Consider the following 23,686-nt stretch of genomic DNA (forward strand, 5'->3'; position numbering starts at 1 on the left):
TATTATATGTAGTATGTAGTTGCTGGACCAAGCCAAGGCCCACAAAGGGCTGTAGAGCTAGCAGAAGAAGAAGAAAAATATAATATGTAAACTTCTCTTAGGATATTATTAAGTATATTTTAAAACATCTATTTATAATTAGGGACACAGGTCACACTACTTTTTAACAATAAAATCTATCAATTATAATTTTAGTATCATCTATTACGATATCATTCTAAAGAAGTTTTATTAGTAAAAGCAAAAAGTCTTCGACAATGTCCAGGTCTGCAGGTCCGGCTTTTTATCAACTTCTGACACGGTCTTCCCATTCCCGAACCAGTCTGCTGCATCAATAGTACCCATAAAGTATATTAATGATAAATTAAAGAGTTGCTGTCGCCCGTAACTCTGTTCGCGCGGGATTAAGAAAAAACGACTTAATAAAAAGCCTATGTGTAAAATTTCGCGATGCGTGGAGTCATTCTAGAGACACCTTCTATCAAACATCCATCGGTCTATTGTAACATTCATGTATAATATTATTAAGATTGTAAGAATTAGAAAGCTGTGAGATACATACATCTATTTACGACGAACTGATCCAATCACACTAATAATCATTATGTGTAAATAAAACTGAATACGGAATCAGTTATATAAGAAATATTATGTTCATGAATGTTGTAAATATAAATAAACCTACCACAATTACACGATAGTTAAGTTTAATAGCGTAGTCACAGTCGCCAACGCAGTCGCTCCAGCCCAGCCAAGGACCAGTCTCACAGTCCACATTAACTACAACAAAAAATATACATATATTTTTCCTTCATAAATTTAGTTAAAGCTATTCGCTCGTCCATATTCCACATAGATTGAGGTGTTTATATCTTAGTACTTTTAATAGAAATAATTTTATCCATGTCGGACAAAATGATTACGTTATTAATTAAGCAAATACAGTCATATTCCCTTTCTGTTCGTCCCCTACTCTGTCCATTAAACGGACGTAAAGCACGCACACTACTTTGGTGAATTCAGGAGGCTGCTTGCTCGTTTGTCGCCTTTTACTAGAGGAATAAATTGGCAGTGACCTTGACAAGTATTAGAAAACTTTACTTACCAAGTGCTGGTCTGTCATTCACCATTACTTCATTGTCCTCACGGGATGGAGTTGGCTTCAATTTTTTAGATAGTATCGTTTCGACGTTAACAGGTTGAGCTTTAACTAGAAGCAGACCAAATACATATTATTTTAAACCGTTTAAATTCCACAAGTCCGAAGTTCTCAAAAAAATTAAAATGGGATTAAAAAACATAGAAAATGAATGGTAAAGAAAGTGTTGTCATACCACTTTCTCCAAGATCTGTCGCTATTAGCTATAATATAGAGGACATGTGCTTCGCGGAAAAGCGATTATGTTTCCATAAAACGGATTAATTTCTGGATTTGGATACGTGTGAATCTGACATAAACTTGACACACAATTGATAGAACACACACAAATTGAAAATAAGAATACGTTTAATTAACTATATATGTTTCCGTACCAGTGGCATTGCGAGGACGCTGGCAGTGCCGCTGGCACATGTCTCTGGTACGGAAATTGTTAGTGTTGCCGCCGCAACCGGTGAAGCCGAAGGGCTCGCAGGAGCCGCGCGCCTTGTCATAGAACCAGCGCTCCTCGTACCCACGGCACGGACCAACCGCCGCCGGTAGCGAACAGATGTCTGCGTATCACCGATTTTTTGTCAAAGTTAGTTAGTTATCACTTATCACGAACAAACTTAGCCAAACTTTCTAGTCTACATGAACTAAGGTATCTTAGATTCTATATACCTTGTGGTTTTCCAACTTGTTGGCAGTCGCCGTCGCCGTCGCAGAGAGCCTCCTGCTGCGTCAGCGTGAGCTGACATTGCTCCAGCCGCTCTTGCACCAGCCGCTCCACCTCGGGGTCCTCGGCCGTCATGTTCAACGTAGCAGATTCCTACAAGTAAAATAATACATACTTTACTTATTGCTGTGCAAGTTATAGTTATCTAACATAAAACAAGCAATATGTATGTATAATAGTTAAAATAAAAACTAATAAACACCAACGACATAACAAATATAATAACAGCTCCATTCTAGAAAACAATAAAAAATGTTTTCTAACGAACAACAACGTCTACAGTACCCTTGGTGTGTAGCATGTAAAAGAAAGTCATATCAGTTAACAGTAGACAATCCGCTGCTCGAATCCGCTTCTCCTATAAAAATGAATATAATCATCTTATCAACCGGCTCACCAGATCCTGTATGTGAGCAAAGCGCTGGTTCCACTCGTGCAGCAGGCGACGTGTTAGGTGTCGCTGCACGCGCGAGTCCTGCGCCACATACAGTCGGCTGCGCACACGCCGCCCGCGCCCGCACCGCGCAGAGCACGGAGACCACTCTCCCCACCCGCTCACCTCACACTCGCAACTGGGATCATCCTAAATAAATGGTTATATCCTAAGCTTTAAAATCGTGAGATTCTAAGCTAAATCCCCAAGCTTAAGTTATTTAAAATAACTTACCACGAAGAACCAGTCAAAGTTGGTTGCATTTACAAATTTTCCGGTAGGTCTGGAAAAATACCAAAAGGTTATAGCTGTATAAACTGCACCTTATATGATATACATTTATCATCTCCCAATGTTCATATGTTATCCAACAAAGGATATAAAGAAGTCTTACTTGTTACAAGGTCCAGCGGCGCAGGGTATAGCCTGGCTAAGCACGGTACGGGCGCGGTAGCCTACGTGGCAGCGCTTACGGGCGCGCGGCACCACGTAGTGCCTGGTGCGGGCGCGCACGCCGCAACCCTCGCACGGCGACCACTCGCTCCATGACGACACCGCACACGGCCCGTGACTTTCCGCAGGCTCCGCCTCGTACTCCGATATCAACCTAACAATACAAATACCATAACAGTGTGATATCGTTATCCTTATACCATGGTTACTAAATCGGATAGAGACCTGCAGTGAGCTCTCGGGCCGTTACAGTGGCGGTACTCGGTGAGTGTGGCGCGGCATCCATCAGTGAGCGCGCGCGCGGGCCATATATAGTGTCGTTGGCGCGCGGCGCGACCCGGGCCGCATGTCGTACTGCATGGACCCCACTGGCCCCACGCCTGCGTCGCGCACGAACCCCCGCCGGCCTCGGGTATTGGCTCCCCGATCGGCTCTGGCGGCGAGGCATTAAGTAATAAGAAACATTTTAGCTTTGGCACATAGCTTTTAAATTATTACCTGTAGGTTCGCAGCTCTTCTCGTAGAGCCGCAGTCGTGAGAGCCTGAGGCGTGCAAAAGGCCGCATCTCGCCGGCCTGGTTGTAGAAAGGGGAGCGCGGGTCGCGCGGCCAGTCCGGACGCAGGGCGCGCACCGGCGCCGGAGGTGAAGTTGGCTGACGGCGTGCCTGATTGAAACCATGGGATATTTAGAGTATACAATTAAAATAATAGTCGTGGGCGTAAAATATACATATTGAAACATTTACCGTGTAACTCAAGCCGCTATCAGTCCCTGCGTCGTAGGGATACAGAGGCAGTGTGGCAGACCTGGTCCACGTACAGTTGGCGTTGCAGAGTTCCAGCGCGGAGACGCCAACGATCCAGTCGGGCGAGGGCGCCAGCTTCGCGGCGAGGGACATTAGGTGGTGCTTTGCGTCAACTCGGAACACCGCGAAGGTGCTCGGTATACCGCCGCTAGATACTTGTTGCCAAGATATCCCACGTGCCTTGATTATTGTCCTTATGTGATCGCTCTGTTAACAATAATGCGTATAGCTATATACAGGAAATAAAAATAAAACTCTTAAAAGAGATAGGACTTAAGAATTAACTATTACTTCTTCTTTAAGCTCTTTTTCCAGAGCAGTAGTGGCTCCATCATCAGCGAGTCGCCGTAGCCCCGTGCTGGCGGAGCGACCCTCCTGCCACACGCGGTACTGCGCTGTGTGTGACGCGCCGATCACGTCTCCGAAGTGCGCACGCGCCGCCTCCGGGGGGAAGTCTCGGGGATGAGTGTTCCGAGACCACAATCCCTCAAATGTCACCTAGACAAAAATGAAGATAGAAAGAAGGTAGACACAATAAGGGAAGATATAAACTAGACAGCATTTTGTTTAAAATTACCTCGTATTTAGCCTCATCACAAGCACAACACGGCTCCACGATAGGAGTCTGTCGGTTCCCGGTGACTGTTGCGGCAGGCGCGGGACACAGCTTTCGCGCCAACACAGACCATGATCGCTCTTCCAGACCATTTTTTGGCTTCGCGAGAAACGCTCGCGCACATAACCTAATGCAACCGTCTAAGGTCGTTTTTGGGGCTGTCCAAATAACCTAAAAAATACATTTCTATTCATGTTATTTTTATCTTATAAAACGGAAAACTAACTATTATGCTGTTAACAAACCTGTATTTCAGTTTTAGGGTGAGCAGTAGCATTGCCTATAGCTGGTTTGCAGTCCTCATATAGCTTAGTTTGGGCATCATAAGCTTGAAAAACGCCTAACGATTGATTTGTGGTGTTAACTGTATCATTGATGGCTTTACTATCATTTTCGTTGTGTTGTTTGTAAATTTCGGCCCAGATAGTAAAAGCTGTAAATGGTGTCGGGCCTTCGCCGCTATCTACTCCATGTAAAGATACTGAAAATTGTGGATATTAAGTATCGCTCGTTAAACAATTTTTAAACTAAAAGGTAAGGTATATTAAAGAAATTGCTGGAACAGATGAACAAGAAATTTGACACATATATAATGTGGAGAAGGGCATAAAACAGTGTTAAATCAAAAATAAAAATCTTTTACTATGAATTGCGGTCGAATTTCGAACAATGGGTTACTACCAGTTTACATAAAGACGTAAAAGATGTACGTAAGTATAACGTATTACCAGTGTACAGTTCTCCAGGTAGATATAAATCGGGATCACCAGCAATACTCAGCTTGTAATGCCTGTCAGCGGGCTGGGCGTGCGGCGGAGCGCGCTCACACGTCGCGACTGAGGGCGCTGGGGTGCTGTGGGCGCTCGCCAACAAACCCACAACTACCAGCAACATCGTCCTCTGATAGGCGTAGAAAAGTATTAATGATGTTTAAATTTTACAAAATTAAACAGAAATAATATCTCAAATAAATCTTTATTTTATTTATACTTAAAATTATATTTAGAACATAGAATGAACTACGTCTGGGAAAGACGAAGGGTTCGATAACTCTTGGATGTAAAGTACAGATTTAATTTATTAAATAATATTCAATTAATGTACTTAAACCTATAAGATTACTTAGCAATTTTTTTAACTTAAAAAAACATGACAATTTTAAACAAAATAATCATGTTTAATACATTGTTTTATATCTAATTAAATCCTCTTTACATTTAACAAACAAAGGATCCGCGAATTACATCGACTTGGCTGTACACGGCAAACAAAGAAAGGTCACTCACCTATTTCACTAGAAACAACATTTTTATATTAACTGTTTTACTAAAATTAAAATCAAAATAACATTTAGTTCAATATTACTTAAAATGTAATTAATAATATTACGATAGTACTGCTTAAAATCGGAGGGAAAACATAAATTCCGCCCGCCTTAGCCGCCCTCGCGTTTCCAACTGTGTCAGGCGAGCGATACATAGGGCATTTTGTACCGGAATGCTTGTAACCGAGCCATTTTCAATTGCTTCATTAGCTCTGCCGCAATTAAAACTTCAAAAGCCTTATAGAAGCTACTCAAATGCCGCATACAATAAAAGTCGGTCAAGAAACAAAAGTAAGTCAGTAGTCAGTACCTACTCTTTAACTTCGAACTGAATACATACTTTTTAAGAACCAGTGAAAATAAATAAAGGCTTATGACTGTTCAAATACTTCAAAAAACTCTAAAGTATATGAATAGAATAATAAACTAAAAGACAAAGTTCAAAGAAATATTTATTTTATTTTGATAAACGCTCCAAAATTAGTATCACCGAAGTCAAGAGATAGTTGTGAAAGTCGACTCTGACCACTTACTGTATCCATTATTTTTCTTTTAATAAACAAGAAACCGGGCTGACATTACGACTGACCAGACTCGATACCCTCGTTAGTGTGGGGCGCGGTTGGGGGACTGCCCAGGACGCTGGATAAAGGGTTTTCATAGGTCTGCGAATTACACAGTTTCATTTAACCCTGTTAAGGCTCCCTAAACGTATGGTAAAAAAAGTGGACGCAGTAGAAATAAAACTTAGGCCGTTAGTAGAACTAAGACCGTTGCTGGTCCCACTTGCATTTAGTAAACCTTACCATAACCGTACCTTACCAACGACAACGATGTCACATTCTTGGAATTCTATGTATAAACGTCGTTTTGACTTACTTCCTACTAATATTATAAATGCGAATGTTTGATTGTATGGATGGATTGTATCTCCGGGAAAGCTGCTTGGATCTCGGTAAAATTTAACATAGATGTAGAACATTGTCGGGAAGAACACATAGGCTACTTATTAAATTTTAAGTCGTAGTATTAAGGCGACAACTATTAATTGCATAAACATGACCGTTGTTAAGGTTATGTGGAATTAAAACAAACTTCAAAAGTTTAAAATGTTTTACTTAAAAAGTGATATTATGTAAAGGAATATAAATTCCATAATAAATATTACAATTAACAGTACACATTAAGTCAGGAGCGCGTAATCGCATTACTCACGCTTGTAACCCAGTGGGGTGGACTAAGATAACAGATACGTATACATTACGTACTATGAAATACATTAATAGTTTGAAATTTCATTAATTTAGAAATATAACTACAAATATTTGATTTAATTATAAATAACACACAACTATCTATTAGGCTTTATAAGTTAAAATTTTTAGTAAACTACAAGAGATAAATTTAGTGCGATAATAAGAAAAACTAACAAACTTTCTATGATTTAATTATGAACAAAAAAATTGTTGTTCATAATTTTCATATATATTATTAAATTATTAATTGCATACAACTAAAACAAAATATTTATTTATCATAATACACAAATTTCAAAGCTGTGTGCTTTTTTTACCTAGATTATTAAAATGGCCAATACATTTTAGAAAAGATCAAATTGAGGTTATAATGCAAAAAAATATCTTTGGTATAAAGTATCGATAAATATAAAGATATATTTTAAAAATAATACAGACAACGACGCAGAATTAAAAACATTTACTAAATATAGTAACAGAATATTGAATAATTCTATTTCAAAGGTATAGTTATACATATTTTATTATTAATATTGGAAAGTCCCATATTTTATATAGAAATCTACACTAAATGATGCCTTTAGCACTCAATTAACGGCAATTCTATATGGCAATTAAACTCGATCATTAAAAAATTTAATAGCTGAGCTAAGAAATAAAAGATAAATTTAAGAATTGGATTTTTATGCGTCATTTATTTCATACAATTGAGCGATCATTTAAAACATTTATCTATTGATCGAATTAATTAAAATTATACAAATATAGTCGCAATATTAACAATATTAATCCTTAAAAGTATACATTCTTAAATTAATAAAAACTACATAGATAAGACGTGCCTTAATTTAATCGAATTAAAATTCCATTTAATATTTAATCTATATTTTGTGTTTAAGAATGACACAGATTATAAGTATTTTATGTTGTCTATGCTACATATTTAATCTGTGATAAAGAGTAACATAGAGTATAAATATTTAGGATTGTGGTCTGTTAGGCGGGTGTTCCCTCATCTCTAGCACGTGGTCGAGGGGTTGAGGACGACCGTCAGGGCCGACCCGCGCCGGCTTCACCACGCCCGTTGACACCATCTTGTCGAATAAATTCACTAACTTCATGGCCTCGTACTCTTTCTATAAAAAAACATGACCTGTTTATTCCACATAATAAAATATCAATCTTACTAATATTATAAATGCAAAAGTTTAGATGGATAAATGGATGTTGTCACCGGAACAGCTCAACGAATGTTGATAAAATTTGGCACAGATGTAGAACATAATCTGAAAAGACGTATAGGCTAGTTAATATGTTTTTATTTTCATTCCTAGGGGACGAAGTCGGGGGCATAAGCTAGTATGAAATAATTTTATTTTTTAATTATTTATATCGATACATTAACAATTTTTTTTTATAAATTAGTTTAATTAGTCAACTGAGTACTGATTTAACATATGGCCATGCACATCGTAAATCCTATTAGCTTTTGCGGTCACTTATATCTGTCTACAAACCACATTATCGTATTAAATATCAAAACCACATCAGTACTGTTCCAACTTAGGCTTTAACGTATTAATGGCTAACACAATGTATCGAACCAGAATTCAAATATTTTATCTTGCTAATATTATAAGTGCGAAAGTTTAGATGGATGGATGTATGTTTGTTAGTAGGTATCTCCAGAACGGCTTACCGAAACTTGATGAAATTTGGCATTGATGTAGAACATAGTTTAGAAGAAGACGTGCTACTTATTAAGTTTTTTATCTCCGCGCGGTGGGAACCACGGGTAACAGCTAGTTGTGTTTATAAATTTTGAGTCTTATGTCAGTATATCATATAATATACTAAATTAAAGTTATAAAATGTAAATATATGTCTATTTTTGACTCTTACTTTGTGTCCTGTAGATATTAGGTTTCAATTACGCACGAAATTTTGAAGGGGAACAAACAAATGGACGAGGGGGCGAAAACGATACCTTATTATGGTTAAAGTAAAAAGGAATAAAAAACCTATAAACATAACAAAAGAAACAATACAACAGACACAGACCACTACGTTTTTTTTTGTATGAGAATGAACTTATTGACCAATTCAGTGATAATGTAAAAAAATCTTCATACCTGTTCTTCCGTCATGCCTTCGAATGGATTGACGCGTGGAGGACGCGTGCAGCCCACCACTGGGTCGATGTGGGGCTGCGCTTCCAAATACTCCTCAGTATCTGAATCCTCGCTGCTGGAGGAGTACACCACGGGACCGCGACCACCAGATAACAGCCCTTTCTGCGCCAAATGACCCGCAGCGTTCCCAAAACCAGTGTACTTCACCATACGTCCGACTACAAAGTATAATATCCAATTTATTAAAATAACAAGAGAATGGAGAAGGAAATCCATTCCGAACGGATTCAAAAATAATATATTTAAAAAAAAATACTAAACTTGCATATAATATTAACTACATAACAACTAAAGTGTTCATAGTCAAGCCATTATTTCTTAAATTAAAAATGTCCAAGTAATCTTTTGAAAGATCTGAATTTTGTATTTAATAAAAAAAAAAAACATTTTATAGTTAAACCTGGATAAATGAGAACTGTATAAGCGAGAGTCATTATCCAATTCCGACGAAGGACCTCCACTTGTAAAACACCTCTTAAAACTAGAAAACTATCCTATGTCACTTGGACTCTCACTTATCCTGGTTCGACTGTAATTAGGATATCTCACCTTTCTCCTTGCACAAAATGAATAGGAACTCAGCAACTAGATCTCTGATAGCAGTGATTGGTGTTGTTAGCAGTCTACACAATTGGTTGCGTAGTGTGGATCCCTTCTCTGGAGGACGTGATACATCGCGTAATGGAGGCAGGACTTCTTGTCTGAGATATTTACGATGTGCCCGGCAGCTACGTGCACTTTTGTTCAATACAGTTAAAATCGGGCACAAATATTCATTCTGATTACTTGTGTTCTGAAAGAAATAATAACCTTTAACGATTGCAAATCTTACTTAATATTATAAATGCGAAAGTTTGGATGAATCGATGGATGTTTGTTTGAAGTTATCTCTGGAACGGCTTAACAAATTTTGATGAAATTTGGCACACATGTAGAACAGACTGGAAAAACACATAGGCTACTTATTAAGTTTTTTTTTTAATTTCTCGTGGGGGGGGCAGCTAGTCGATTCTCAGATCTATTGTATATGCCTATAAAATTTCATAAAAATCTGTCAAGCTTTGGTCAAGTCAAGGTTTAGAGGTCCTTGGTAATGGCCAGAACTAAAAAAAGGTTTAGTACTTACTGTGGTTATTGTTAGGCGATGTAATAGGAACTGTATAAGTGACTGTATGGATTCCATATTCTTAGTGTCATACACATATTGAGGCTTTTCCCCCTCATTGAAATCAGGAGTTAGGTATGGATAAAACTTTGATGGCACACTAAAATAAAAGTAAATATTTATGCAAAGATATGAAAAATATATATCAAATAATCTAATCTATAGATGAATATCTAAATGGTTGATTATTTTTTCCATATTTATGTTGAAAATATGTACATTGTTAATGTAACATAATCTTACTAATATTATAAATGCTATTGTTTAGATCGGTCTTTCCCAAAGTGGGCGATAACACCCCCTTGTGGGCGCTGCAGGTCTCAAGTGGCGGGTTATAGTAAAAGTTTCGTTTAGAATTCTCCATTAATATACATACATAGGTCACAATAATTAATTAATTTAATTTGAAGTTATAGTGGTTTTTAAATATGTGAAAATATGGGGGCGCTAAAAAAATATTTATTCTCAAAATGGGCAGTAGACAAAATAAGTTTGGGAACTAATGGTTTAGATGGATAGATGGATGGATGTTTATTGGAAGATATCTCCAGAATGGCTGCATTGATCTTGCTGAAATTTGACATTGTTGTAGAACATAGCCAGGAAGAACACAAAGGCTGCTCATTTGCCCCCTTCTGTTATAAAAAAAGGCTACTATTTTTTTTTTATTTCATGTGAACGGAGTCAGACAGCTAGAAGGTCATAAATACTTTGTTATAATTACCTCACTAGTACATTAACAATATTATTTCGTAACTCATGTAACTTTTGTTCAGATGACACATGTGCACTGAGCAGTGTTGTGAGCACAGGCATTAATCTTAAATAAATAGCCTCCTCCTCTTCATCTACCTGGTCATCTAAGCTGTTTTGTAATGTTAGATTGAACTGTATTTTTAATATTTCACATATTATAGCTTCTTGATTATCCTAAAATAAAAAATATAATTAAATTTTAAAGAATACTAGTGGTTGTCTATTTTTTAAATTTAAGCATAATTATAAAGACACTTTTTTTCTATTGAAAATTGCTTTTTCCACTTCTTTCACTTTCATCTGTTTGTGCAATTTCCTTAAAAAGTGTTACAAAGTTTTTGTTTCACTTCTTAATAATATTATAAATGCGAATTTGGATATCTTAAGGCATTATCTTCAGAATGGATTCATGGAGCTGAAATTTAAGACAGAAGTAGAATATAATCTAAAAGAACATTGCTACTAATAAAATTTCTAATTGGGCACAGACAGAGTCGAGTTTGACAGCTAGTATTTATATAATCATAACATACTTGTAAGAAACAATGACTGTCTCCAGTTACACCACCACATGCACCTGCAACATCTGGATCAACAGATGCTTCAGTTATTATTTCATTTAAACAACTTATAAGATAGTCCATTCCATGCAATTCACTTTTAATCTTTGCAGATATGTCTTGCCTAAGAGCTGTTAAAATGAAGAGCAGTTTCATATCAAATAGCATAATGTCATCTTTATAAGGTATGTCTTTATAAGACCTCAATCTAGCAACCAGGCCTTGTGCAATAGCAGTATGGGCACAAAGTGCTCTTGATACCTCACTGTTCAATGCTAAATTACACAAGCATTTTAAAGCCTCAATAGCCTCTTCCTTTTGTGGTATTATCTCCACTGGCCTTGTCTCATCATCAATGTTCAGAAAATTAAACAAGCCGGCTTTATCAATTAATATTATTATCCACTTTTCACATACTATTGCATCTACTTCAAGTTTATCTCGGCTGAAAAGAGAATCAGAAAATATGTACAAAGTTAATTTTTTTTTACATTTATAACCTTATATAAATAATAATGAAAGTATCTACTTTAGATAGTTCTTGTACAGTACAATTTTGGCAGTCTGAATATATATAAAATCTTAAATATAATTTTGTGCACCTTAATATCCTGAGAGCAGACAAACACATTGCATGCACAGATTCCAAAGAAGGTTCCTGAATAAGTTGAAATAAAGCAGCCCATAAGGATACTCTGTTATTGTTCATTGATAAATTTGGAAATGTAAAAACATTTTCATTCTGAAAAAAAAAAGAATTGTATACTTATTGTTCCAAAATTGCAACACGAACAAATTTTTTGACTTCAACTTACATCTTTCAAGAATTTCTCTAATATTTGAAGTACACCAGATTTATCACCACTAGATAAAACTTTGATTTCTTCTTCGTTCATTTTGATTACAATCACCCTAATAAACTTCTTCCTTGATACAATCTATATTTATCAGATTGCTAAAATGTAATTACTTGGCACTCAAAACCATATGCTTTAAGTTTTCAAAGGTGAAATTACAAATTAAAGTAGTAGCATTTCTTGAGTCAAACCGAATTTTAATTTTGGGAGGACACCAAAAAACTATACTAATACACAAAATAGAAGAAATACTAATGTCAAAGTCACAACGACAAGTGACAGTGATATGCGATAAGTCAGTACAAAATAACAGTTCTTGATATCTTATAAGCATAAAATAGTTTAACAGCTATTAGTGACGCTTTTTGTAACAATTTTATTGAAGGATTCTTGTACAGATTTTCTACATGCAATGTAATTGTAGCTCGGAAATAATCTATCAAAAGTAACTTTATTAAAGTCAACGATATCAACCATCATTCTGCATAATACACAGCTAGGAACTAGAAATAAAAGTCGCCGGAAAACATATTTAAACATAACATTTTTTCTCTTAGGCTCATACATTCTAAAAACATGGAAATTTAATTAAGTTCAAATAGAATAAGGGAAATAATAATCTAAGGTCTTATAGTCGACTAGTTATTTTATTCAAAAAATGTTTGGTATAGTTGATATCCCATCACTATTTTAAGTTTAACATCTGTTTTCATATGTCAAATAATACAATATCTCCGTGCTGGATTTGCACCAAAAATTACAGGATATTGTATTGTATTTCATATAAATAAACGAAATACAGCCTGAAAATGGCTGCTGTAGCTTTATCCGGGAATTTAGCCAATAAAATAATACGTAAGTATATCTTCTTTATTTGTTGCTATAAATCGTAAAATAAGTCTTACATAATTGGTAACAAAATGTATTTTGAACTATTTAAATGACCTTAACGAGTATTATAAGCGGGCAGAGTTGTTTTCTAGCAAAACATGGTGCTTTAAGTATTATTTACATAAAGTCGGCATCGTACAGTACCGATGGTAAACCTAATATTGCTGCATACAAGCGAGGAACCGGTGGCCGCAGTAGTTTCAATGGAATCGTGGCCACTGTCTTCGGTTGCACTGGGTTCGTAGGGAGATACGTATGCAACAAACTTGGCAAGATAGGTACTCAAGTAAGTCATCATTTTTCTAACAGTACACTATACTTTTATTTCGTGATATATGATTTGCAAAAATTTATTTCGATTAGTTCCTACTGCTTATAATAATATAGTTTCTGTTTTTTCATTTTTTATAGTCGGCATAATTCTTCATTAGTTTTACTTTATTTCCAACACACATCAAACTAATAAACATTTTTTAATTAGTACAGTTTTAATATGATATTATTTAATTTTATAAAGTTATTACTAATTATTCCTTATTGCATTACAGATGATTTTACCATACAGGAGTGACTTCTACGATGCCAACCGACTCAAAGTAGCTGGAGACCTTGGTCAAGTCCTCTTTACACCCTTTGACATTCGTGATGAGGAATCGATTGCAAAAGCTGTTAAGTACTCAAATGTTGTCATCAACCTGGTGGGACGTGATTATGAAACAAAAAACTTCTCTTACACGGATGTGCACGTTGACGGGCCCAGGCGCATTGCAAGGTAGTTTTATCTATTGTTTATTATAGATTGTTAACATAAGATATAGTATTAGGTTTATGTGAATAAAAATGATTGTTATAATAAATTCAGGAATGTGTGTATACTGTTGATAACAATTAGAGATTATTGGAAAAGTGTTAAATGAGTTGATTTTTTTTTATTTTCCATATTTTAACTCTATGTCTTTGACAATTAATTTGTGTGTTACTGTGTCATAAATAATAAATTGATCTCGAAGCTGGTAAATGTATATATTTATCTGTATGTCCTTGCATATTGTTACTAAACGAATACCTACTTTTTTCAGAATATGCCGTGAAATGGGTGTGGAGAGATTCATCCATCTCTCTTACCTGAATGCTGAGAGACATCCGCAGCCATTGGTATTGAGGAAACCATCAATGTATAAAATCAGCAAGTATCTAGGTGAATGTGCAGTCAGGGAAGAATTTCCAACAGCAACAATATTTCGTGCTTCCGATATTTATGGTTCTGAAGATAGATTCATTAGGTAAAGTTTGTACTTAATGGTCCAAGCATAATGAAATGTTCAATGAAGAATACATGATGTAGTATTTTCTTAAGATGTAAATTCTTTAAAAAAATATTTGCAGATCTTTAGCAACAGGCTGGAGGTCTCACGGTAACCTTGTGCCTGTGTATAAGAATGGCATGGAGACTATAAAGCAGCCTGTTTATGTTTCTGATGTGGCTCAGGGCATTGTGAACGCTGCTCGTGATCCTGATACCCGATGCCAAGTCTACCAAGCTATTGGGTAAGCAAATTCTCAACTAGTATCTTATTAGATAACAGGCTAGCAATGCTTTTGTTATTATCATGCATAATGGTTTTATATATGTGTGGTATTCTCTTATGCCCATTACAACTTTTTACCAAATAGACCTATTGTGTTCCCATTTACTTTTTTTTCAATCCTGCAATGGTCCTGTGCTTCTTATCTGATTCTTTATCATTGTTTAAGCCTTTTGCTTGTGGATTAATTATAAAATACATTTTTTTAGGCCTAAAAGATATCTTCTGGCTGACCTCATTGACTGGTTCTACAAGTTAATGCGTAAGGACAGGGCTGGCTACAGACGCTATGACATGAAGTACGATCCGATATTCTTCTCCCTGCGTGTTGCCGCCGCAAACATGCTGTCTCCAGCTTACCCATTCGGTGGATTGCACTGGGAAGGTTTGGAAAAGGTAAATTTTTACACCACTAACTTTTAATGTGTTTAATATGCTCAGTACCCCGACGATTTTTACGTATTGCAGTGAATCTGGTAAGATGAGCCAGTGGCACTGAATAGTTTAAGTTTTTCCTATTAGTTCTATGTTATATAATGTACTATTTCAGTCTCTTGATGTAATTATTACAGGAATCAACTACTGACCGACCTGAAAAAGGTGTGCCTACTTTGGAAGACTTGGGTGTAACATTGACACCAATGGAAGATCAGGTGCCATGGGAACTGAAGCCGTTCCGTGCTTACCAATATTACTTGGACAAACTTGGGGAATTCCCTCAACCACCACCACCAAATGCCCTGTAAATGCAGTCAAAATCAATTGCCAATGGCTGTCCTAATTTTATTATCTGTTTGTAGATACATCCAATAAATTATGGTCTTATTAGTAATGTGTTTTGTTTTTATTGAACTACCAGAACAAACTTATGACCTGGTCATGTGTGAAACTAAATTACGACACCTCAGTAGTGCCCTCTGACAATGTCAAAAGTGTCAAGATCCTTCCTGTCCTGTAGCTGTCTTGTCATATTATTCTTCTTTTTTGACTTAATGTGATAGAAATGGCTCTTACTAATTTAGATACAATTGTGACATACCTTATTCAACTTAACTATGGTAGTACTGTTTGACAAGGTTCTTTTTCGTCAATAATAGCCTGCTACTAATTATAAACACAAAGCTTTGCCACAAAGATAAATTCTCTGCGGTAATCAGCAGAAAAGATAAACAAGTTTAGTTACTGATTACTTAATGTAAGAAACTTATTATTTTTTTTATTTCTTTGGTTTTTGTCTGGCTATATTCCCCTCATCCAGAAACTAATAAAAAGCATATTTTGGAATAATATTGTTTATTATCTTATTCAAGGAGCTGGCCTGCCACGTCCATAGCCTCCTCTCTGTAACAATAGAACATTATTTAAATTGCATATTAAATTATTGCTTATTTTATCTATATGGATACTAAACTTTTAAAATAATAGAATTCAATCACATTTACTTTAACTAGATTTTTCCCATGACTTCATCCATATGTAATTAAAAAAAAACTTCCATCTAGTCTTTCACATTTATAATAGTAATAGTAAGATATGAATTATTCCTAGTTCATAGATCAATTTCTAGGCACTTAAAATACTCACGAATTCCAAATCAGCAGAGCCAGGGCCAACATCAGCCTTCTTATCATGTGGAGCACCAGGTGTGGTGGGGGCGCGACGGTATGCTGACCGGTCTTCTGTGGTGCGTGTTGGTGCATCTGTCCTGCCCACTGCACCACGGCGCACTGTCTCTGTTCGCACTGACCGCTTAAGTGTTGCTGGTACAATTTCGGGTGGCAGGTGGAGGAATATTCTTAGGTACTCAATACCCTCATTGGTTAGGTACCTGTGAAAATTAAATATTAAATCGGCTCATTTGGGAAGGATAATCTTGAATTTGAGAATTCTGCTATCTTAAAAATAATACTAAAATTTTATGATCTTATCCACCCTTACAGGCATCCAACATTTAAACAAACAATTTAAAGTCAGCATCTATTCAGATATACCATAACTATGGAAACCAAATGGTTAATATAAACTGAACTACATTATATTATGCAACTCATTCACTTTTTTGTTACATGGTAGGTACCTGAAGAGATTTGTAAAAATGTTGAACATTGTTATGAAGTCAACATAAAACTATGAAAACAAACTTTTTTAAGTCGTCAAACAATTTTCTGTAATTTACTAAATAATATCAGTTATGAAAACTTGTTTACCAATATCAAATTGCTTTATGATAGTTTCCAAAAGTATAAATAACTTATGGGAAACATCTATCTTAAGAGTTTTATACAACTAAAAGCATAATAAGATTATTAGAATAAGATTAAGATTATTATACATTAAACTTACCAGTAGAAATGCCTCCACGCAAATTGTTCCTTGACATAACCTCTAGATTTGAGGGACTGCATAGCCTTTATCACTTGCAGGTTGGGAATCTTTTCTAGATCTGGATGCTTAGGAGCATGGTAGTCCTTTTTGGCTACCATGACTCCTTCCTTGAATAAGTATTCATAGATAGAAACACGGTTTTGTTTAGGCATCAACATCTTGATCGCCTACCTAAAACAATATTTTCAACACATAAATTCAAATCTTCGAGAAATAAATTAAACGCACGACATAAAGACATCAATATACAATAACTTTGTAGGAATAATTCACTTTCATTCAAAGATTCGACAAATAAAAAGAGATTTAACTTAAAAATATTACCTTCCGCTTATTTTGACAACTAAAAAGAAAAGGCAAGTTCCACAACGATTTGACGTATCATTTGTTGCCCTCGCAAAAAAGGTTTTTTTAAGCGTCAGTTTTTTTCACATTTTTTATGTGAATTCAGGTTTCTTTTTATCTCAACAATTTGTGCCATAATAAATATTGATTTTTGCAATCATAACAGTTAAATAGTCTATTTATGGACAACGTTTATTGCATTATAAAATAAAATATAACGATGGCCTAGCAACATTGCGTTGACCATAAGGTAAATTGCTCAAATATATAGGAATCAAGAACTGTAAAATTGCTTGAAAAAAACTTAAATCAGAATTACTGTCAAATCAATGTAATGTCAACAACAACGCTGTTGTTTTCTCACTTTTCGTTAATTTTGACCACCAATGCTTTAACATCGCCAGTTTTAAGCGTCGAACAAAATAATTAATTTTGTTTTTCCTTCTACTTAGAAAGTTCTTAAAAGAACCAACAATGGACTTCCAAAATAGACCCGGTGGTAAAACCGGGGGTGGTGGCGTAGCCTCTTGGTCCGAAAGCAACCGAGATCGTCGCGAAAGGCTTCGTCAACTTGCTTTAGAAACTATTGACTTAAATAAAGACCCTTACTTTATGAAAAATCATTTGGGTAAGTTATCTAACCTCCTATGTATCGTGCATCCTGATATTTTGTTACCGTTATATATAACTAAATTTCTTTTTAGGGTCATATGAATGTAAACTTTGTTTAACTCTTCATAACAATGAGGGAAGCTATTTAGCTCATACTCAGGGAAAGAAGCATCAAGCAAATTTAGCTCGAAGAGCTGCCAAGGAGGCCAAAGAAGCACCACAACAATTAGCACCCGAAAAGCCAAGAATCGAGCCTAAGAAGTTTGTAAAAATTGGTCGACCTGGTTATAGAGTAACAAAGCAAAAAGATCCTGATAGTGGTCAACAAAGCTTGCTTTTTCAAGTTGATTACCCAGGTAAGAACTAGAACAGTTTAAGTTAGATATCAATTTAAGTTTTAAAACTACAGGGTCATTAATAAACTTAAATTGTTTTAGAAATTGCTGAAGGAGTGCAACCAAGACATCGCTTTATGTCTGCTTATGAGCAGAAAATAGAGCCACCGGACCGTAGATGGCAGTACCTGCTCTTTGCCGCAGAGCCTTATGAGACTATAGCATTCAAAGTACCAAGTCGTGAAGTAGAAAAGCATGACACCAAGTTTTGGACTCACTGGAATAAGGATACAAAACAATTCTTTTTGCAGTTTGCATTTAAAATTGAACCTTTACGAATGCCTCCTGCCCCTCCCAAATTATGGGAGAATCATGGCATAAGATTACCTCCTCCACCTGGAGCTTCTCTTATGGGGGTACCTCCTCCCCCACCATTACTGCCAGTCCCACCTCCTCCACCGTCCATGTAAATATGAGCATAGAGGGGTTGATAAGTGTGTTATAATTAATAAATATTTTTTAAATGAAATGTATTGTATTTTGTTTTTCTATTCACAAAATAATATGAACAAGGTAATAAATAACAATACATATATGCATGTCCTGATTATGAACTTAACTAGTTATTAATTGAACTAGGTATTTTATGGTCTGGAAGTTTTAGACAAGGAATTTAAATGCTCCATTGTAAATTATATTAATTATATAATTATAAAAAAATGCTGCTGTTATTGTTACCTTTAATTATATGGTTTAGTTTCAATTTAAAATATTTTAAGCACATTACCAAACCTAGATTAAATTTTCAAATAATTTATGGCCAGTCCTTACAGAACATAAATAAAGCATAGTAGACCACACTCCATAAATGATCACTCATTAAAAACCTTACGTTTCAATTCCCTACTGAACCTTTCTAGATTTTTTTTCAATCAGAACTACTTTACTGTATTCTGAGCTAATTCATCCAAAATATTGCTTGATATAATATGATGCAGGTTTACAATTTTGTTTTTGCGTTTAGTTAAAACTTTATTAAAAATTGATTCATAAGAAATTTGTAACTGGATAAATTATAGAATAAACTGATTTGTGTAAAAATAAAGTGAATCAATTAAAGTTTTGTGCCTATTTAAAATTACTTGCCTCGAACGGAACGTAATTTAACGGTTTTTCGACGAAAGTTACTGGTATTTTTGTTGCGCGTTTATTTCGCGCGCGATCTTTTGTATAGTGGACACAAAAGCACAGGAACGAGCTTGAACAGAAGTGGAATCCATTAAAATAAAAAATATATTCCAAGTTTTATATTGACGAATACTGCAGAGTCGTTGTTGTTTAATTTGCTGAGGGTTTCTTTCAATATGTTTTCAAAAGCTAAAAGATTTGAACCAATTTTGCGTTTAGGTAAGTTCCACGATATTTTAATAAATATTAAGTTAATAAGTGAAGGTGTCAAAAAATATTAAACAATTGCGAATCGTCACGTCTTGATAATAATTTAATTTTTGCTAGTTACACTTGTTACTTAATGTTTGATGTTACAAATTAAATAGGTACGAACAAATTTTGGCTTCATACTACTTTTGAAAATGAAATCAGATCAAATAACGAGGAAGTTCTGTGATTTTAAAATTAGTGTGAAAGATTTGTCCTGACCATGGTGGTTCATGACTTTTGTAAAATAGACGTAATCATATGTAGTTTCAGCTGATTTTTTTAAATTGATGTCTACATACAGATTCAGTGCCTAAATATTCCTTTAAAAGTTTTGTAAAATATTTAAAAACTACTGATCTAAGCAGACAATATATTCATATAATATCTAGAATGCAGGATACATCTAATAGTGCCTATTAATATCCTATTATTACATAAAATTACTTCATTTCACTGGTATTTTAGAACGACCTGGTGGCGAATAGTATATAATGTGAAGCATATCCATATTGATAAATTGTACTTAAAATGTTACATACTAAGAACATTCTCATTACAGGTACAAATAAAACTCAGTCAAGCAATGAATCTAGTCAGAAAACGAAGGCTCCAGCTCCAAAATTGCAGCAAAAACCTTTGGCTACCCCAAGTAAAATAAACAGTGATGCGCAATCACATTGCAGTTCTGTGTCCAGTGTTAAATCATTTGTAACAGTAAGTTTATATAATATGTTAATAAAATTATAATATACTATTTCAAATCAATGTAATGAAATAAATAGCCCATGATTTTGGTTTACTTTTAACTAAAATTAATATTAATTGACAAATATAAACATGTTCATTGGAGTAACTTGCATTTCTTCATATAGAATATTCTCAATTTCCACTAGCTGTCGCCCGCGATGCCGACCGTGCAGTGTTAAAAAAAACTTTATAAGTAGCCTATGTGTTCTTCCAGACTATGTTCTACATCTGTACCGAATTTCACCAAGATCCGTTAAGCCTTTCCAGAGATACCTACAAACAAACATCCATCTAAACACTTGCATTTATTACATTTGTAAAATAGTTAGAAGTAAGATTTCCTAGGTGACAAGTCTATATTTTCCATTTCCAAAATAATGCTGCACTTTTGTTGCACTTGATTAATGATTTTATAAATTTAATTTCTTAGCCAAAACCGGTGAAGCCCTACACAGCTACTAAATCAAAAGTAACAAGTTCATTAAAAAAGTCTAATTGCAATGATAATAAGAAAAATATTAGCAAAAAACCAGCCACAAATGTACCAGAAGACCTTGTTAAGGAACAAGAAGTTGAAATCAGGTATTCTTAATACTTTATTATTTATTCTTCTATTTTTTTATTTCATATTTTTGTATGAATTAATTAACAATATATATGAATTGTTTTAGAAATAAAGATCAAACAATAACAGAATATAATAGACAAATTGAAGATTTAAAAAATGAAATTGCAGCTTTACAAAGAAAATTGGGCGAATCAATTTTATCAGCAGAAACTAATACAGATATTGATAATTTAGACAAAAAACTATGTCAAATAAATTTATGTGATGCAGATGTCCAGGAAAATGAAATGACAGTTAAGAACTCAGAAACTTCTGCAAATATTAAAAATTATGAGGAAGAAATAAGAAAATTAGAAGCACAATGTGATAAATTAGAAAAAGAAGTAAGCAGTAAACAAGTAGAACTAACAGCACTAGAAGAAGTTATAGTTATTAGAGATAGTTTGTGTCAAGATTTACAGAACAAATTAACTGATATGAATATTTGCCTCGAAGAAACTAAACAAAGATTAGAAATGGTAAAAGGGCACCATGCGTTAGCCTTAGAGGCCAATGAGAGTATAAGACGGGAATACAAGGCGGAATTAGAAAGTTTAAAGACCAAAATGGATGAAGAAAAGCAAGCTATCCTTAGTAAAAGCAAAACAGAGCAAGAAAATATTAAATCTCATTACAAAACTTTGATAAGTTCAATAAGGGAACAATCAATTGCTGAAAAAGATGCAGAGATTGCAGTTTTACAAGATAAGTTGGTTACAAAAGAGAGAGAAATGAAAGCAAAGTTAGATCAAGTACAAGAAGCTGCGGATGAAAAATTAAAATTATGTGAAATACAGTTTGAAGAGCGCAGTAGGAGCATTCAGGAACATTGTTCACTGAATGAGCAACAAATACGAAATTTGGAAAGTGAAATAAAGGATCTTAAATATAAGTTAATCATTAGTGAAGATCACAAAAGTAAGGCTCACAATCAAATACTTTACTTGGAGAAGGAAAATTCAAATTTGAAAATAGAAAAATCAAAGCTTGCCCAGGAGTTAGTGCAACTAAAAGAAGAATCTAAAAAAAATGTAATCGATTATGAAAATAAAATCAACAAATTGACTTTGGAGGTTGAGAGAGCGATAAAAGACAAGAACAAGTTTGAAATGTCCCTTTCTGTTACTAGAGACATTGTACAAGTTTTGACAATGCGTCTGAGGGAGTCCGATACAGAGTTAGAACAATTGGAAGGCAAAATACAATCATTAACTAACTCAAAAGAGGCAGTGGAAACTGAACTAACAACATGCAAAAAAACTTTAGATAATACATTATTAGAATGCAATGAGTACAAAGAGGCATTGGTTAATATTCTTAAATCCAAAGCGGCTCTTGCAAAGGAACATAACCGCATTATGGAACACAATGTTACACTGATCGAGAGCCTTCAAAATGTAGAGAAAGAGGCGTACCGAGAACTCGGCTCCATTAAAACTGAGCTGATTGGAGATGTGGAAATATTGAAAAAGGAATCTGATTCTCAAATTCAAATGCTTCGCGAAGAGGTGAGATTTTTTAATTTAATATCTTCAATGATTCAGTTTTAGTTTAGTACTCTTGAGAAAATGAAATATTACACTTATGTTTAGGTGGAAAAGAAACAAAGGCTATGTATGGCGGCGCGTGAGCACGCGGGGCAGGCGACGGCGGCCGCGGAGCAGTCGCGCGCGTTGCTCGCACACGCCGCCAACGAAATAGCTCGTCTCGAGACTGACAACGAGCGGCTACAGAAACAGGTATTGTGTACTGTCTAACATAATATGTTGACAAATGTTATGAAATGTTTAGATTTCCCGAACATTTAAACCAAAATCTGTATTTTTCTCTATGTTGTCTAATTCTGCCCAATTTTACTTATATCATAATCGCGAATGTTCGGGTAATGTTTGTTGCAAGGTAGCTCCATACTTGCTGCATTAATTTCGCTGAAATGTGGCGTAAATGTCGAACATAGTCTGGAAGAACACATAGGCTACTAATCAGGTTTTTTAGGTTCGTTCGGACTGAATTGCAAGCGACAGCTAGTGTTAGAATAAATTAATAAACATTGGCAAATAATCCTTTAAATTAAATTCAACACCATGAAAATCAACCTTTATATGTTATGTAATAATAATATGATGTACTTTTGCTTATTTAGATTCAAGATCAACAATCAGTTGTTGTTGAGCTATCTTTACTGCGTCAAGAAAACGAAGAACTTACAATGTTGATGGTGAAGCAGTCTTCTATGATGGACAAAATGAAGAAAGAACTAGAACAGTTGCAAGTCGCGCCCAAGTCACCATCCTTCGGCCGAAAAACTATTAAAATTGGAAAAGAAAATATTCAAACAGTCGTTTCTCCTCTGAGGGAACGGAATCAGTAAAAAAACATTGTTTCATCTTATTTTTAATTCCAAAAAATCTAATTTATTAATATTTTTTGATTGTGGTTTTTGA

The 23,686-nt window shown here is 35.0% G+C and overlaps 6 protein-coding genes across 6 annotated transcripts; 3 read left to right on the forward strand and 3 right to left on the reverse strand.

Annotated features, from left to right (window-relative positions):
* Positions 1 to 143: 143 nt before the first annotated feature.
* LOC106123215 (spondin-1) lies at positions 144 to 5,504 on the reverse strand. Its single transcript, XM_013319446.1, has 16 exons — positions 5,471 to 5,504; positions 4,913 to 5,084; positions 4,430 to 4,665; positions 4,146 to 4,355; positions 3,860 to 4,066; positions 3,509 to 3,775; positions 3,262 to 3,427; positions 2,989 to 3,196; positions 2,705 to 2,917; positions 2,545 to 2,593; positions 2,275 to 2,460; positions 1,823 to 1,970; positions 1,534 to 1,713; positions 1,106 to 1,210; positions 686 to 780; positions 144 to 326 (listed from the first exon to the last, which is right to left on the reverse strand). Exons 2-16 carry the CDS (start codon positions 5,076 to 5,078, stop codon positions 213 to 215), a joined length of 2,550 nt encoding a protein of 849 aa, XP_013174900.1. The 5' UTR covers positions 5,079 to 5,084; positions 5,471 to 5,504; the 3' UTR covers positions 144 to 212.
* Positions 5,505 to 7,539: 2,035 nt separating this feature from the next.
* Positions 7,540 to 12,547, reverse strand: ric8a (ric8 guanine nucleotide exchange factor A). Its single transcript, XM_013319785.1, has 8 exons — positions 12,253 to 12,547; positions 12,040 to 12,179; positions 11,411 to 11,882; positions 10,846 to 11,051; positions 10,083 to 10,221; positions 9,506 to 9,749; positions 8,897 to 9,114; positions 7,540 to 7,900 (listed from the first exon to the last, which is right to left on the reverse strand). Exons 1-8 carry the CDS (start codon positions 12,331 to 12,333, stop codon positions 7,745 to 7,747), a joined length of 1,656 nt encoding a protein of 551 aa, XP_013175239.1. The 5' UTR covers positions 12,334 to 12,547; the 3' UTR covers positions 7,540 to 7,744.
* Positions 12,548 to 13,034: 487 nt separating this feature from the next.
* On the forward strand, positions 13,035 to 15,566 carry ND-39 (NADH:ubiquinone oxidoreductase subunit 39). The gene is given in 7 exon segments (NM_001312535.1): positions 13,035 to 13,149; positions 13,278 to 13,471; positions 13,734 to 13,957; positions 14,265 to 14,468; positions 14,572 to 14,733; positions 14,981 to 15,167; positions 15,344 to 15,566. Coding segments are annotated over 7 exon segments (1,191 nt in total). The 5' UTR covers positions 13,035 to 13,103; the 3' UTR covers positions 15,518 to 15,566.
* A 481-nt stretch (positions 15,567 to 16,047) lies between these two features.
* On the reverse strand, positions 16,048 to 17,495 carry RpS10b (Ribosomal protein S10b). Its single transcript, NM_001312539.1, has 4 exons — positions 17,481 to 17,495; positions 17,115 to 17,327; positions 16,356 to 16,599; positions 16,048 to 16,112 (listed from the first exon to the last, which is right to left on the reverse strand). Exons 2-4 carry the CDS (start codon positions 17,312 to 17,314, stop codon positions 16,077 to 16,079), a joined length of 480 nt encoding a protein of 159 aa, NP_001299468.1. The 5' UTR covers positions 17,315 to 17,327; positions 17,481 to 17,495; the 3' UTR covers positions 16,048 to 16,076.
* A 311-nt stretch (positions 17,496 to 17,806) lies between these two features.
* Positions 17,807 to 18,981, forward strand: Sf3a2 (splicing factor 3A subunit 2). The gene is made up of 3 exons (XM_013319552.1): positions 17,807 to 18,129; positions 18,206 to 18,469; positions 18,551 to 18,981. Exons 1-3 carry the CDS (start codon positions 17,976 to 17,978, stop codon positions 18,916 to 18,918), a joined length of 786 nt encoding a protein of 261 aa, XP_013175006.1. The 5' UTR covers positions 17,807 to 17,975; the 3' UTR covers positions 18,919 to 18,981.
* Positions 18,982 to 19,602: 621 nt separating this feature from the next.
* Positions 19,603 to 23,673, forward strand: LOC106123601 (uncharacterized protein PFB0145c). Its single transcript, XM_013320015.1, has 6 exons — positions 19,603 to 19,855; positions 20,448 to 20,602; positions 21,066 to 21,217; positions 21,307 to 22,750; positions 22,835 to 22,981; positions 23,386 to 23,673. Exons 1-6 carry the CDS (start codon positions 19,813 to 19,815, stop codon positions 23,611 to 23,613), a joined length of 2,169 nt encoding a protein of 722 aa, XP_013175469.1. The 5' UTR covers positions 19,603 to 19,812; the 3' UTR covers positions 23,614 to 23,673.
* Positions 23,674 to 23,686: the final 13 nt, after the last annotated feature.

The sequence above is a fragment of the Papilio xuthus genome, unplaced genomic scaffold (assembly GCF_000836235.2).
Source record: "Papilio xuthus unplaced genomic scaffold, Pxut_1.1 DF826115.1, whole genome shotgun sequence".
NCBI lineage: Eukaryota > Metazoa > Arthropoda > Insecta > Lepidoptera > Papilionidae > Papilio > Papilio xuthus.

Coding starts and splice junctions, on each gene's coding strand:
- LOC106123215 (XM_013319446.1), bottom strand. CDS start 5,078: ATGTTGCTGGTAGTTGTGGGTTTGTTGGCGAGCGCCCACAGCACCCCA. Junction 4,356..4,429: donor ACCCTAAAACTGAAATACAG/GTTTGTTAACAG, acceptor TGTATTTTTTAG/GTTATTTGGACAGCCCCAAA. Junction 4,067..4,145: donor GTGATGAGGCTAAATACGAG/GTAATTTTAAAC, acceptor ATTTTTGTCTAG/GTGACATTTGAGGGATTGTG.
- ric8a (XM_013319785.1), bottom strand. CDS start 12,333: ATGAACGAAGAAGAAATCAAAGTTTTATCTAGTGGTGATAAATCTGGT. Junction 9,115..9,505: donor CATTTTGTGCAAGGAGAAAG/GTGAGATATCCT, acceptor TATACTTTGTAG/TCGGACGTATGGTGAAGTAC. Junction 7,901..8,896: donor AAGGCATGACGGAAGAACAG/GTATGAAGATTT, acceptor GTTTTTTTATAG/AAAGAGTACGAGGCCATGAA.
- RpS10b (NM_001312539.1), bottom strand. CDS start 17,314: ATGTTGATGCCTAAACAAAACCGTGTTTCTATCTATGAATACTTATTC. Junction 16,600..17,114: donor GCGTGGAGGCATTTCTACTG/GTAAGTTTAATG, acceptor TAATTTTCACAG/GTACCTAACCAATGAGGGTA. Junction 16,113..16,355: donor GCTCTGCTGATTTGGAATTC/GTGAGTATTTTA, acceptor CTATTGTTACAG/AGAGGAGGCTATGGACGTGG.
- Sf3a2 (XM_013319552.1), top strand. CDS start 17,976: ATGGACTTCCAAAATAGACCCGGTGGTAAAACCGGGGGTGGTGGCGTA. Junction 18,130..18,205: donor CTTTATGAAAAATCATTTGG/GTAAGTTATCTA, acceptor ATTTCTTTTTAG/GGTCATATGAATGTAAACTT. Junction 18,470..18,550: donor TTTTCAAGTTGATTACCCAG/GTAAGAACTAGA, acceptor AAATTGTTTTAG/AAATTGCTGAAGGAGTGCAA.
- LOC106123601 (XM_013320015.1), top strand. CDS start 19,813: ATGTTTTCAAAAGCTAAAAGATTTGAACCAATTTTGCGTTTAG. Junction 21,218..21,306: donor GAACAAGAAGTTGAAATCAG/GTATTCTTAATA, acceptor GAATTGTTTTAG/AAATAAAGATCAAACAATAA. Junction 22,982..23,385: donor ACGAGCGGCTACAGAAACAG/GTATTGTGTACT, acceptor TTGCTTATTTAG/ATTCAAGATCAACAATCAGT.